Source organism: Neofelis nebulosa, chromosome 8 (assembly GCF_028018385.1).
Source record: "Neofelis nebulosa isolate mNeoNeb1 chromosome 8, mNeoNeb1.pri, whole genome shotgun sequence".
Lineage (NCBI taxonomy): Eukaryota > Metazoa > Chordata > Mammalia > Carnivora > Felidae > Neofelis > Neofelis nebulosa.
In genome coordinates this window covers 62,379,219-62,393,049 of record NC_080789.1, presented here as the reverse complement: position 1 = coordinate 62,393,049, position 13,831 = coordinate 62,379,219, and the positions used below count along the sequence as shown (strand labels likewise).

General features: G+C 43.3%; 1 protein-coding gene across 21 annotated transcripts in view; it reads left to right on the top strand.

The window, feature by feature from the left end:
• The window catches only part of LOC131519491 (cationic amino acid transporter 3-like), a 112,367-nt gene that overhangs the window by 10,814 nt on the left and 87,722 nt on the right, over positions 1–13,831 (top strand). Inside the window, exons 1-2 of one of the 21 annotated variants that reach the window (XM_058742557.1) lie at positions 9,357–9,546; positions 10,110–13,045. The exons of 17 other annotated variants lie outside the window; for them this stretch is intronic. In XM_058742557.1, coding sequence (XP_058598540.1) covers positions 10,284–12,065 — 1,782 coding nt within the window. In that variant the 5' untranslated portion in view covers positions 9,357–9,546; positions 10,110–10,283 and the 3' untranslated portion in view covers positions 12,066–13,045. Of the gene's footprint in view, positions 1–9,356; positions 9,547–10,109; positions 13,046–13,831 lie in introns of those variants that run through there. 3 more of the 21 variants (XM_058742556.1, XM_058742555.1, XR_009265668.1) reach the window with 3 other exon arrangements.

Sequence of the window (13,831 nt, the reverse complement as noted above, 5' to 3'; positions counted from 1 at the left end):
TTTCTAACATTTATAAACGGTGGTTGGGCGGCCATTCTCTCCGGATTATTTATTGTTGAGAAAATCTATAACTCCTTGGACTTCTCATTTTGATGTAGAAGCTTTCATCCCTGTCGCCTGGGGGAAGTGAGGTTATGAGAGGTACTCTTTGCCTCTCAGAAATGTGTTTTCAGGCTTCCCTTTGGGGCCCTTTCTCTCTCCAGCTCTGATCATCTCAGACATTTCTGACAGTCCTTCCTGAGGCATCTGGGGCTTGGGACTGGATTCATCTATTTAATTCTGCAAGGCTTCCGAGTGCCTGATGCACATGGTTCCTGCCCCCTTTCTGAGAGTCTACCTACCCCTGTCTTTGCAGCCCCTTATTTCACCAGGTTCCAGAAAAAGGGCCCTTTGTATCCATGTCAGCTCTTGATTATCCAGTCATGGTGGGAATAACCTAAAATAGTGAATGATACTAAAATGACTTTTGTTTGATTTTTAAGTGATCAAATCCTGCCTAGAGATAATCCATAAAGTGAACAGCTTCAATGAAAGCAATCCATCATGTTATGCTCCCATGGTTGACTCTATGGCATCTCTTCTTTGGCATCTCGAGAGGGAGGCAGATGCAAGAATGCAGCTTGTTCAGCCCTCACTGTGTTGTTAGACGCGCTGGACATCTAACAACGTCTATTGAGAGTTCTGCAGAAACCGTCTCCATGTCTTGTTTTCGAACTCTGGAGGAGGCCTTTCCTTAGTTTGAGAACCAAATGCTTAGTTCAAAGAACATGAAAATAAGTAGCCAACATATAAAACTATCACTTTTTCTAGGGTTTCCATCACACCCAGAGTAAAAGCCAAAGTCCTCACAGTGACTCTCAGACCCTAAGTGAAGAATCTGGCTTCCTACTTTCTCTCTGACCTCATCCCCTACCTCTTCCCACTCACTCACTCCATCTTGGCCCCACAGGCCTCCTTGTTATTCCCCCCAGATCGCCAAGTATCACTTCACACCCATGAGGATGGCTGCTATTAAAGAAACAGAAAATAATGAGTGTTGGCGAGGATGTGGAGATATTGGGATGCTTGTGCACTGTTGGTGGGAATGTAAAATGGCGCAGCTGCTGTGGAACACAGCATGATGGTTTCTCAAAAAATTAGATATACAATTACAGTATGATCCAGCAATCCCACTTCTGGGTATATATCCCGAAGAATTGAAAGCAGAGACTCAAAAAGATATCTGTACTCCCATATTCCTAACAGCGTTATTCACAATAGCCAAAAGGCGAAACCCACATACTCCTCAATGGATGAACAGATAAACAAGATGTAGTATATACATACAACGGAATATTATTCAGCCTTAAAAAGGAAGGACAGTCGGATACATGCTACAACATGGATGAACCTTGAAGGCCTTATGCTAAGTGAACTAAGCTGGTCACAAAAGGACACTATTGTATGATTCCACTTATATGAGGTACCTAGAGTAGTTGAATTCATAGAGACAGAAAGTAGCATGGTGGTTGCCAGGGTCTGGGGGGAGAGAAGGATGGGGAGTTACTGTTTAATGGGTACAGAGTTTCAGCTTAGGAAGATGAACAAGTTCTGGAGATGGATGGTGGTGATAGTTGCACAACAGTGTAAATGTGAGGCTGTCTTGGACCACCCTTTTCATTTTATTTATTTATTTATAAAAGTTTATTTATTTATTAGTAATCTCTACACCCAGAGTGGGGCTCAATTCACAACCCTGAGACCAAGAGTCACGTGCTCCTCTGATACTCCCCTGACTGAGCCAGCCAGGAGCCCCTGGACCACCCATTAATTTTTTTTATGTTTATTTTTGAGAGAGAGACAGAGTGTGGGTGGGGGAGGGGAAAAGAGAGAGGGAGACACAGAATCCAAAGCAGGCTCCAGGCTCCGAACTGTCAGCAGAGACCCTGATGCAGGGCTTGAACCCATGAACCATGAGATCCTGACCTGAGCCAAAGTTGGATGCTTAATGGACTGAGCCACCCAGGCGCCCTAAGGATCACCCATTTTATTTTATTTTTTTTAAATTTCTTTTAACGTTTATTTATTTTTGAGACAGGGAGAGATAGCATGAACGAGGGAGGGTCAGAGAGAGAGGGAGACACAGAATCTGAAACGGGCTCCAGGCTCTGAGCTGTCAGCACAGAGCCTGACGCGGGGCTGGAACTCATGGACCACAAGATCATGACCTGAGACGAAGTCGGAGGCCTAACCGACTGAGCCACCCAGGCGCCCCAAGGATCACCCATTTTAAAATCCCAACACACGTCCTGAGCACATCTGAACTTTTTCTTGCTTTACTTTTCTCTGCAGCACTGATCGCAAATCCAACACAATATATATTCTTATTACTTATTTGTTTATTGTCTGCTTCCTCCTACAGAAATGTAAGCATCTTGAGTGGAGGGATTTTTGTGTTTTTCTTTGCTTTATAGCAGTGTTGAATAACTGGGGACCAGTATATTTGTTGAATAAATAAATGAATGACCATGGTTAGACATACACTTCTAGAGAAGGCACAGACAGAAAGAGAAAATGGGAAAATCCCATTTTTCATTTCATTTTGTTAACTAAGTTCTACGTTTGGCTATGAGACTTGCCCGTGCTCATGGTGGCTTTTGCTCTGTTTACTTTTTCGTATGTATTCTGAACTGTTTCCACTTTGGAAGTGTTTGTGTTCCACATACACCACACTTACTCTTTAAGGTTGTTGCCCTGAACTCAGAGCCTCTACTCGTGTATTCCTGACTGCTCCCCACCTCCCAGAGTTGCAGGGCTGTTTGAATTAGGACTTGGGAAACTCTGGGAAGCTTAGCTATCCAGGAGACTTTACACTTGTTTGTTTCAGAGCCACTGGTTTGAATGGCTCGGGACTTTTCATTCTCCTGAAATTTTAAGGTGGAGGAGAGAATTTATATAATTTGGGTTCAGGAAGAAGCTATGCTTGGATGGAAAGAGATTAATATCATCTCTGGAGATGTTGCGTTTCAAGTCCACTTCTCTGAAATTTTGAGAACCTTTGAGAAAATAATTATTTAATAGCCTCATTAGCCTTCCTCCCAAGTCTTTATCAAACTTCTATCCAAACTGTGTTTGAAGCTCTACAGGAGGAGCCACAGGGCCAGCTTCCTGATTGGTAGGGGTAGTAACACCCAACAATAGGCAGTGGAACTTAACTGCCTTGGAAAAATGTTTTGAAAAGGAAAGGTCCAGAGTGAGGGCAGTACCCTTCTTAGAGACAGAGGAGTGAACACAGTGACCTCCAGGATGGAGGAGAGTGGGTGGGGCTGGCTGGGAAAGCAAGACAGCCTGCAATTTAGTGGGTGGATTGTTGGATTTGACAGGAGTTCTTCTTGGCGACTTGGGATGGAACTTTTGTTTTGGAGTTTGGAATGAGCTCAGAGACTGAGAGAAACACAGGGAGGAGGAGGGAGAGAAGCGGGGAGCCGGGGGGCATTATGGAATTCATACAAGCTGGCTTCATGTTCCCTGGCCTCTCTCTGCATTTCTTTAAGTACCTCCCCTGCGCCAAGCATCTCCTTTGGGAGAGACTGTTTCCTAATTAAACTGAGATTCACAGGCCCAGGGCCCTCATTAGGAAATGTCCTCAGGAAATGCTCTTGAAATAGATGAGTGTGCATGTTCTAGTTGTTCTAGTCTCCTGTTTCCACCTCTGTTTGGCCCTTTCTCTCTTTCCAAAAAAGAAAAAAAAATGAAAAAAACCTTACTTCTAGGAATCTCAAGATATAGCAATCAATCAATACACTATATGTACATTTCCTGTCTTAAATGCCTCTTTTGGTTTCTTGGTACAATTATGAGCAGATCCTTGTCTTGGGTAGTGATGGCTGGGGATAGGAGTGTGGAATTCAGAAGGAGGAGGTATATGAATCCTGGCCCTGCCCTCTGGAAGCTTTTGGACTGTAAAAGAATTTAAGTGACACACCCAGGACTCCACCAGAAAGGGGAAATTAGTTTCAGCTGAACATCAGGATCGGCTGTAAGTGCTGGTGACAAGGGGAGGAAGGTTGGAAATGGGGGATTAGTCAGAATGGCTTAGGAATGGCTTCCTAGATGTGGGGGGAAAAGTTGTAGAATAGAGTTAAAAAGAGCTGGAGGGTCAAGACTGGAAGAAAGGAGTGAGGAGGGCATCCCTGGCAGGGCAGGTAACTTACCCAGGCCAAAGGCTCATCCCAGGAAGGGTAAATCAGGATATGAGGAGCTGAGTGAGGAAGGAGGTGATGGGCCTGAGGGTAGGGGGAGAATTAGGGCAGAGCTCTGGCAGCTGGGTCAGAGAGTCTGGACTGAATATAAACTTTTGGAATGATTGCAGATTATTACAAGAGAAAGGGTATTTCTGAACATGACGTTTGAGGACGATGTTCCTCTGTATTGGTATAAGCTGGATTGCAAGGAGACTTGCTTAGGATTCCCAATCATGGGTTTGCTTCTTCTTCTACAAGTTTGTTTGTTCTGCTTGCTTCTGTTTGAGTCATAAGATATGATTATTTAACTTCCATGTGTTTTGTTCTTTGGGTTGCTTCTCTGGTATCTTCGTACTTCGTCTGTAGCCCACTTTCACTCATCTTCAGTAAAAGTGGGAAGAGCCCAAGGACCATCCTGCATAACAAAGTGGAGGGAAACAGAAATGATCAAAAGCATGTATGACCCTGCCATTCAGGTGGTCCTCCTTTGAGATTCTTGCTCAGGGCCCATGGCTGAACTTCAGGAGAGTGTAGGACATTTTTTTTAGAAGGGCAACGTCAAGGGAGTCTGTGATTCAACAAAAGTTAAGAACCACTGTTGTGTCTTTGTTGGGAGGTAGGTGGCTGAGGATGGTTCCCCAGAGAGAGAAACATGGTACAAGCATCCCTAGGGCCAACCACAGGAACGTCCAGAGACAGTTGAAGGAGCTGAGGGAGAAAGAGAAATTGGGAAAAGAGACATGGGTTCAGGGGAACTGGTAAGAAGAGTGCCCCATCCTCCCCTGTTCTCCACCCTCTTTCTAGCAGGTATTCCTTCCCTATTTTCTCCATGTTCTGATGATGGAAGGACTCTGGTTCCCCTTCAGTTTAAATATATTGAGTGTCTGCTGTTTATCAATCTATGTACCAGGTCCTCTCACAACAGTACGTCATGCATTTCCTTTGTTGAACCTGAAGTGCACAGAGTGGAATCAATCCCTTCCTCCATCATGGCATGTTGGCTCCATCCCTTTCTGTAAGGCCCCTTTTCGATTCATTTTCTTCTTTCCTTTCTCTGTTCCCATCTCCCCTCCTCACTGGGGGCACTTGTGTAGTGTCTTTAACAAATGCTCCTCCAATCTATGCTCTATATGTGTATTTAGATACATTCATCCACTCAACAACCACACAGTGCCAACTGTGTCAGGCACAGTCATAGTTGCAGGGAATGCAACCAGGAGCAAAATAATAAAAAAAAGTCCTGTTTTCATGGAGCTTACATTCTTTTGGAGTGAGACAAATCATGAACAAATAAATAAGTCAAACATGTAGTACCTCAAATAGTGATAAGCCCTATGGGAAAAAAAAAAAAGCAGGGCAAGGGGATAAGATATGTTGAGGGGGATCAGGACCAGACTGCAGTTTTATATGGGGTGATTAAGGAAGGCATTGCAACAAAGGTGCTATTTCAACAAACACAGTTAAGGAAGAAACTGCGTGGATATCTGGGGTAGGAGTGGTCCAGTTAGAGGGGACAGCAAGTACAAAGGCCCTGAGGTAGGGTCTTGTCTGGTATGTTAGGAGACCAGAATGGTTAGAAGGTCAGTGGCTAGAGAAAAATGAGTGGGAAGAGAGAGAGACAGAAGGCTGAGAGGTAGCTGGGTGAGTGACAAATACTGTAGGACTTTGTGATGAACATGCTCACATGGGTCTCCTCATGGACTCAGCAGAGAGTTTCCTTGGGGTATGTACCTAGGAGAGGGATTGTGGGGTTGCAGGGGGTGTGCACTCTTAATTCCACTAAGATTATGCCTCAAGATGGTGGCACCAGTTATACTCCCACCAGCAGTGTGTGGTAGTCTGTATCTTCTCATAGAATTCTCATGATGATCCAGTAAGGGAAGTCAAGTAAAGTTCCTTATGGAGGAGGAAACTGAGGCTTAGAGAGATTAAGCAAATTACTCTAGTTACATAGCCAAGCGGAAGAGCCAGGACTCAAATTCAAAAGTTTTGACATAATGTTCTTTGCTCTTACCACTACTGTACCCAGCACTGACTCTTTCAGAAATAAGATGAGGCATCTGTAGACAAAGATATTATTATTATTATTAATTAAAAAATATTTATTTATTTTGAGAGAGTGCAAGAAAGCATGTGAGTGGAGGAGGGGCAGAGAGAGAGAGAGGGAGAGAGATAATCCTAAACAGGCTCTGAGTTGCCAGTGCTCTATTCGGGGCTCGAACTCGTGAACTGAGAGATCATGGACCTGAGTCAAAATGAAGAGTCAGTTTAACCAACTGAGCCACTCAGGGGCCTTCCAGAGATATTATTGTTATTATTATTATTATTATTATTTTAATTTTTTATTATTATTTTGCATTTTTCTTTTCTTTCTTTTTTTTAAACTCTACTCTATTTTTCTAATTAAAATAAAAAAAAATTTAAGTAGGCTCCACACTCAACATGGAGCTTGAACTCATGACCCCAAGTTCAAGAATCATACACTCTACCCATTGAGCCAGCCAGGTGTCCCAAGACTTGCATTTTTCAATGCCTGGTCTAACTCAGTCAGCCTAGGACCCCAAAGTGTTTAGCACTAGCCTGTATGTGGGTGTCTAATTACAGTCCTTAGAATTTCAAGGTGAAATATATGGATTAAGACTGTTTTCATTTTATCATGAAGGCTAGCTAACAGTTTGAATTTTAGTGCATGATTTTGATGCTAGACATTTATAAAGATTAATTGATTTTCAAAGTTTGGGGACTTTGGATCAGATTTTAATATTAAATATTAAGTAGATTATATTACATGTATATTGTTGGCTAGGCACCGAGATAAGTACTTTCCAAGCATCATGTCACTTACTCCTGACAACAACTCTGTGAGGTGATTACTTTTACTCCCACTGAGGGGTGAACTCATTTGTCCAGAGTCACCCAGCTATGAGGTTGAGTTGAGTTTTGAACCTGAACAATTTACCTGCAGAGCCTTTATTCTTAACTACTAAACTGTGCTGCCTTCCTGTGAAGGAAGCTTTTAGAATCTCTTCCCTTTGAACTCTTAAAAACTGAGAATGAACTGAAGGTTGATGGGGGGTGGGAGGGAGGGGAAAGTGGGTGATGGGCATTGAGGAGGGCACCTGTTGGGATGAGCACTGGCTGTTGTATGGAAACCAACTTGACAATAAATTTCATATTAAAAAAATAAAAAAATAAAAGGGAAATGCTATGTATACTAACAGTGAAAAATTTTTAAAAATCTATGAGGCTAATAAAAGGCGGGATGACTATTTAAATAAATTACTATTACACACTTGGAAAAAAAAAGAATCTCTTCCCTTTGAAACTGAGGACAGCTTCCTGTCAAGTGGGGTGGTTTAGAGCAGTCATGGGAAGTGAGGGGCTAGGTGGACAGGAATATCCAGAGGGAGAGGATCTGAAGTTTGAAAATGTTCCCCAGTTGTCTTCATTATGTCTCCCTCTGTCCCTGAAGTGAGAACCTCTGCCCTAGGCATCCTACCTGGATTAGAGATTCTGAACGTGATGCTTCAAAAAAAAGGAGGACTTCTCTAACTGGGTGTGGGTGGTTCATTGCCTGTAACCCAAGGCAGCCTGATATTTTTAAAACAAGTGTCCTTAAAGGCAGACAATGTTTTATCACCTATGTATGGCTTATACCTGCCATGAATGATCTGTGGTCAAGGTTTTATCACAGTTGGTTTTCCCTTCACACTTTTCATTTTGATTGCCTTCCACAAGGAGGGTAATGCCATTTATATATTTACCTGAGCCAGGTTTATAAGGTTGCTTGGTTGCAAGGTATGTATCTCAAAGTCAAGTAGATAGGATATTCTGGATTATGTGCTCTTGCAGGTTTCTCTTCTCCGTGTGTACATTTGTTCAACAAATATTTATTAAGCACCTAACTCACAGTTAGTAGGAGGAGGAGAAGGAGGAGTAGGAGTAGGAGGAGGAGGAGGAGGAGGAGGAGGAGAAGGAGACAGGTAGTTGAACTGGAATTTTGATATATTAGGATAAATGACAAATGAGGTAAGCCCAGGTGCTATGACAGTACACAGAAAGGGCAGCATAAGGGTCAGGGAAGCCTTCCTAGGGAAGCAACTTCTGAGCTGGGAATTGAAAGATAAGGAGGGCTTAGCTAATGAAGGGGGCAAAGAGGGCATTAGAAGCAAGGGAACAGAATGAGTGTAGAATTTCGCAGCTGGAACATGAACTGCGCAGGGGATGAAGCTAGAGGAATAAAAACAGGTCAGGTTATGAAGGAAGGGCAGTAGGGAATCACTGAAGGGTTTGAAGCCTGGGGGTGGGATGGGGACACCTCAATCACATTTATAGTGTATAAAGGTTCCGTGAGTTAAGAATGGACCTCCTTGTCTATCTCGTGTGCTTGTTAGTAAATCAGAACATTGGAACTGGTGGGTGGCAAATAAGGAATCTTGATGGATTTGTAGATGGAAGGGCTGACCCAATAATCTAAGGGTTCCTTTTGATAATCTTTAGAGAAGAATTTTCAAATTTGACTTGATCTTTTTGTCTTTGAAACCCCCTGACAATACTCCCTAAAATTCTTTCAAAACCAAAGCCTGAGTAGGGAGAATGGGGGCTGTGTGACTTTGTTTTCTCTGTTCTCCACTACTCATTTCCGGGGCATTGCTGTGAATTGTTCATCCAAAGCCTTGCTCCCCATGAGGAGGGGACCATTTGAATAGCAGCAGGGGAGTAGAGGAAGGAGGAACACACGCCGGGTTCGTTCATTAAGAAAATATATTTGGCATATTCAGACAATGGTTTGAGCGAGTTAAAAATAACTCCTCGTGAAAAATTAATAGGGAGTTATAAGTGAGTGTTTTAATACAAGCTCACAGAGCAGGGCAGATTCTCCAGGTGGCTGGCGGCTGACATCACAGATGTGTTTATAGAGCACGGGGTGGCCAGAGAGGAGAGTCGTCTGCAGAAGTGAGCTCACCTTCTCTCCCGGAACCCAGAGAGGGAGGAGACAGAAAGAATTGTTTTGGTTGTGAGCTACTGAGCTAGGTGACTTATTTCTTTCTCCTTACCCATCACACTCTCATAACTGTGGACATAAAAATTGTAGTGAATTTTGCCTGGTTGCTTTGGGTGAAGTATATTGAATGTCAGAATTCATAAAATGGCCTTTCTGGTTCTTCTCCCTTCTTAGTAATGGACCCTTGTTGGCTGCTACACTCATTTCTCCAGTGTTTCTTCGCCCGGCAGACTGTTCCTCTCATTCTTACAGGTAGTTATAAAGGCCCTGCTCCTTTCTCCCACTTCCTCTCTTCTCACAGCGCCTCTGTGGGCCTAGGTAGGTAAAGCCAAGGATTGGACTGTACTTTCTTTTCCATCAGTACAGCTAAATGGGTGATGCAGAATGAGGAGAAAGGAAACCAAAGTGATGTCTGACCTTGGCTAGCTGATTTTGGGGCTAAGGGTGTTAAGACTGGGGGACCAATATTTGTATTTTAAACTCAGATGATATTTAAAAAATGGTTCTGTAATTGCAATGAGGCCCTCTAGGCCGTGAATTAATGTGTCATAACTCATGCCCAAGCACTGCGCAAACATCCCGCGTGTGAATTATTGCACAATAAATTCATGCCCTGTTGTGTCTTACAGCTTAATTAGTACATGAAGCTACATGAGTTAGACGAACCCAAATGGGATTATGTCATGTGGTGCGTAAAAAGGCAGAATGTTGGGAGGTATTTGGCACTTTTTCTGGGGGGAAAGCAGGGCTGATTTTTCTGGAGTGTCCTCTGGTGTCAATTTCTGTGATTTGGGGCTGCAACAGGTGACATGTGACTTCTGAGCTTTGGTTAGTTGGTTGAATATGGGTTCAGTAAATATCTATTGTTTATTATGTCTTAGGCATTATGGAGGGATAGCACATATAAGATGAAATATGAAGCAGCAGCTTTGAAACCTGAGCACCCGAACTCGACAGCCTCAACTCAACTCGGCTTAACTCAGCCTCACTGAACCCAATCTGAGACTCTCTGCTCACTGGGCTTGATCCTAGAACCCTCTTCAATTCCAGCTAGAATGTTGTATCAGGCACTTCGCAGATTTGGTCAAAAGCTGGTACGGAGACATACGCTGGAGCAATACGTGGCTAAGATTTCCACTGCCGGAAGGCTGAGCACTCTGGATATAGTGGCCTTGGGTGTGGTCAACACAGTGGGTGCAGGTGTGTATGTCCTGGCTGGTGAGGTAGCCAGTGATAAAGCAGGACCATCCATTGTGATCTGCTTTTTGGTGGCCGCCCTGTCTTCTGTGTTGGCTGCTCTGTGCTATGCAGAGTTTAGCGCCCGGGTTCCCCATTCTGCTTCTGCATATCTGTACAACTATGTCACTGTAGGTGAACTCTGGGCTTTCATCACTGGCTGGAACCTCATCCTCTCCTATGTTACTGGTGCAGCCAGTGTGGCCCGGGCCTGGAGCTTAGCTTTTGACAACCTGATTGGGAACCAGATCTCTCAGACCTTGCATGAGAGCATCCCACTGAATATTCCCCATGTCTTTGCAGAATATCCAGACTTCTTTGCCATGGGCCTGATGTTGTTGTTCACCGGACTGCTGGCTGTCAGGGCTAGTGAGTTTGTCTTAGCTACTACAGTGTTCACAGTGGTGAATGTTTTGGTTCTTGGTTTTGTCATCATCTCTGGCTTTCTTAAGGGGAAACTGCACAACTGGCGGCTTACAGAAGAGGACTACATAATGACCATGTTTAGACTCAATGACACTTCTCCCTTGGGCCCTCTGGGCTATGGAGGATTTGTGCCTTTCGGTTTCCAGGGGATTCTCCGTGGAGCAGCGACCTGTTTCTATGCATTTACTGGTTTCGACAGTGTTGTTACCATTGCCGAAGAAGCCCAAAATCTCCAGCGTTCTGTCCCCATGGGCATTGTGATTTCAGTGTTCATCTGCTTTTTGGTGTATTTTGGGGTCTCTTCAGCACTTACACTTATGGTGCCTTACTACCAGCTTCAACCTGGGAGCCCCTTGCCTGAGGCATTTCTCCATATTGGCTGGGCCCCTGCCCGCTATGTCGTGGCTATTGGAGCCCTCTGTGCTCTTTCTACCAGCATCTTGGACTCTATGTTTCTCCTTCGTTGGATGACCTTCGTCATGGCAGATGATGGCCTCCTGTTCGGTGTCCTTGCCAGGATAGACTCCAAAACAAGCATCCCCATTGTGGCCACTGTGGTCTCGGGCATTATCACAGCGTTGATGACATCCTTCTTTAGACTCACTGATCTTGTGGACCTCATGTCATTTGGGACCCTGCTTACTTACTCCCTGGTGGCTATTTGTATTCTCATTGTCAGGTATCAGCCTGAATTGAATGATGAAGAAAATGAAGCAGAGGCACAGGAGGAGAATGGGCCTGCAGCAGAGAAGCTGACTCTGTGGAGACTATTTTGTCCAGGCAGCTCCACCCCCACTCCACTCTCTGGCCGGGTTGTCTATGTTTGCTTCTCACTGCTTGCTCTGCTCCTCCTTCTTCTTTGCTTGGTGCTGGTCCAGTGGCCAGTTCTACTGCTTTTTGAAAACCCACTGTTGATTATAGTGGTTGTGCTACTCCTGATTCTCATCACTGGGATCACTGGGGTCATCTGGAGACAGCCACAGAGCCCCACTCTCCTTTACTTTAAGGTCCCTGCTCTGCCTTTCCTCCCAATAATGAGCGTCTTTATGAATATTTACCTTATGATGCAGCTGACACTTGGCACCTGGGCCCTCTTTGGTGTCTGGATGCTGATTGGGTTTGCTATCTACTTTGGCTATGGGATCCACCATGCATGCAGGATTAACCCCACTTGAGTTAGGACCAGAATTGTGGACCTTGAACTCTGCGGTGCCTGTACATATTCGATTTTACATCATCACACCTGGATGCTGTCTGGTTTCCTTGCACAATAATGGAGGGTACTTTGGAGCACAACATCCATGGGATATTGATGGGGAAACACTAATAGAGCTCTGTATGTATTGTGAAGGATGTGTCTTTGCTCTTTCTCGTCTTTAAAAAAAGTTTGTTTTTTTTTTAACTTATCTGCTTTTCAATTGTGTCTGTAACTGTTTACTGGTTTTAAGAAGTTATTATTAAAAGAAACTAGAAAAAGTGTTTTTGTTTTTTTTTGGGTAAATACCCAGTAGTGGAATTACTGGATCATATGGTAATTCTATTTTTAATTTTTTAAGGAACCTCCATACTGGCTCAATAGTGGCTGCACCAACAGCCACCAACAGCACATGATGGTTCCTTTTTCTCCACATCCTCACCAACACTTGTTATTTTTTTGTCTTTTTGGTTTTAGCCATTCTGACAGGTGTAAAGTGATAACTCATTGTAGTTTTAAATTGCATTTCCCTGATAATTAGTGATGCTGAGCATCTTTTCGTGTGTCTGTTGGCCATCTGTATGTCTTCTTTGGAGAAATGTCAATTCAGGTCCTCTGCCCATTTTTAAATTGGATTATTTGTTTTTTGTGTGTGTTGAATTGTGTAAGTTCTTTATGTATTTTAGATATTAACCCCTTATTGGATATATCATTTGTGAATATCTTCTCCCATTCAATAGGTTGCCTTTTTGTTTTGTTGATGGTTTCCTTTGCTATGCAAAAGCTTTTCACTTTCACTAATTTGAAAAGATACATGCACCCCTATTTTTATTGCAGTGCTATCGACAATAGCCTGGATATGGAAGCAACCCATCCATTGATAGATGAAAGAATAAAGTTGTGACACACACACACACACACACACACACACAATGGGATACTACTCATCCATAAAAGAGAATGAAATCTTGCCATTTGCAATGACGTGGGTGGAGCTACAGCTTATTATTATTATTATTATTATTAGAGTGTTTGGGGGGGGAGAGAGGCAGAGGGAAAGAGAGAGAGAGAATCTTAAGCAGTCTCCATGCTCAGTGTGGAGCCTGTCAGGGGCTCAATCCCATGACCCTGGGATCATAAACTGAGCCAAAATCAAGTCGGATGCTCAACCGACTGAACCACCCAGGAGCCCCTCAAGTATGCAAAATAAGTCAGGCAGAGAAAAACAAATGCCATATGATTTAACTCAGATGTGGAATTTAAGAAATAGAAGAAATGAATAAACAAAAAGACAAACAAAAAATCCCCCTAGATTCTTAAATAAAAGGAACAAACTTGGTGGTTACAAAAGGGGAGGTGTGTGGGAGAAAGGGTGAAAGAGATAAAGGGAATTAAGAGTGTACTTATCTTGATGAGCACTGAGAAATGTATAGAATTGTTGAATCATTATATTGTACTCCTGAAACTGTATGTTAATTATACTTCACTAAAAAAGTAAACTAGAAAGAGACAAAAAATATATATAACTGAAATATGGTCCCTTCCCTTAAGGAGCTTATATTCTGTGTTTTTCTGTGTTTTTAAAAAATGTTTATTTATTTATTTTGAGAGAGAGAGAGAGAGAGAGAGAGAGCATAGGGGAGGGGCAGAGAGAGAGAGGGAGAGAGAGAATCCCAAGTAGGTTCTGCACTATCAGCACAGAGCCCGATGTGGGGCTTGATCTCATGAACTGTGAGATCGTGACCT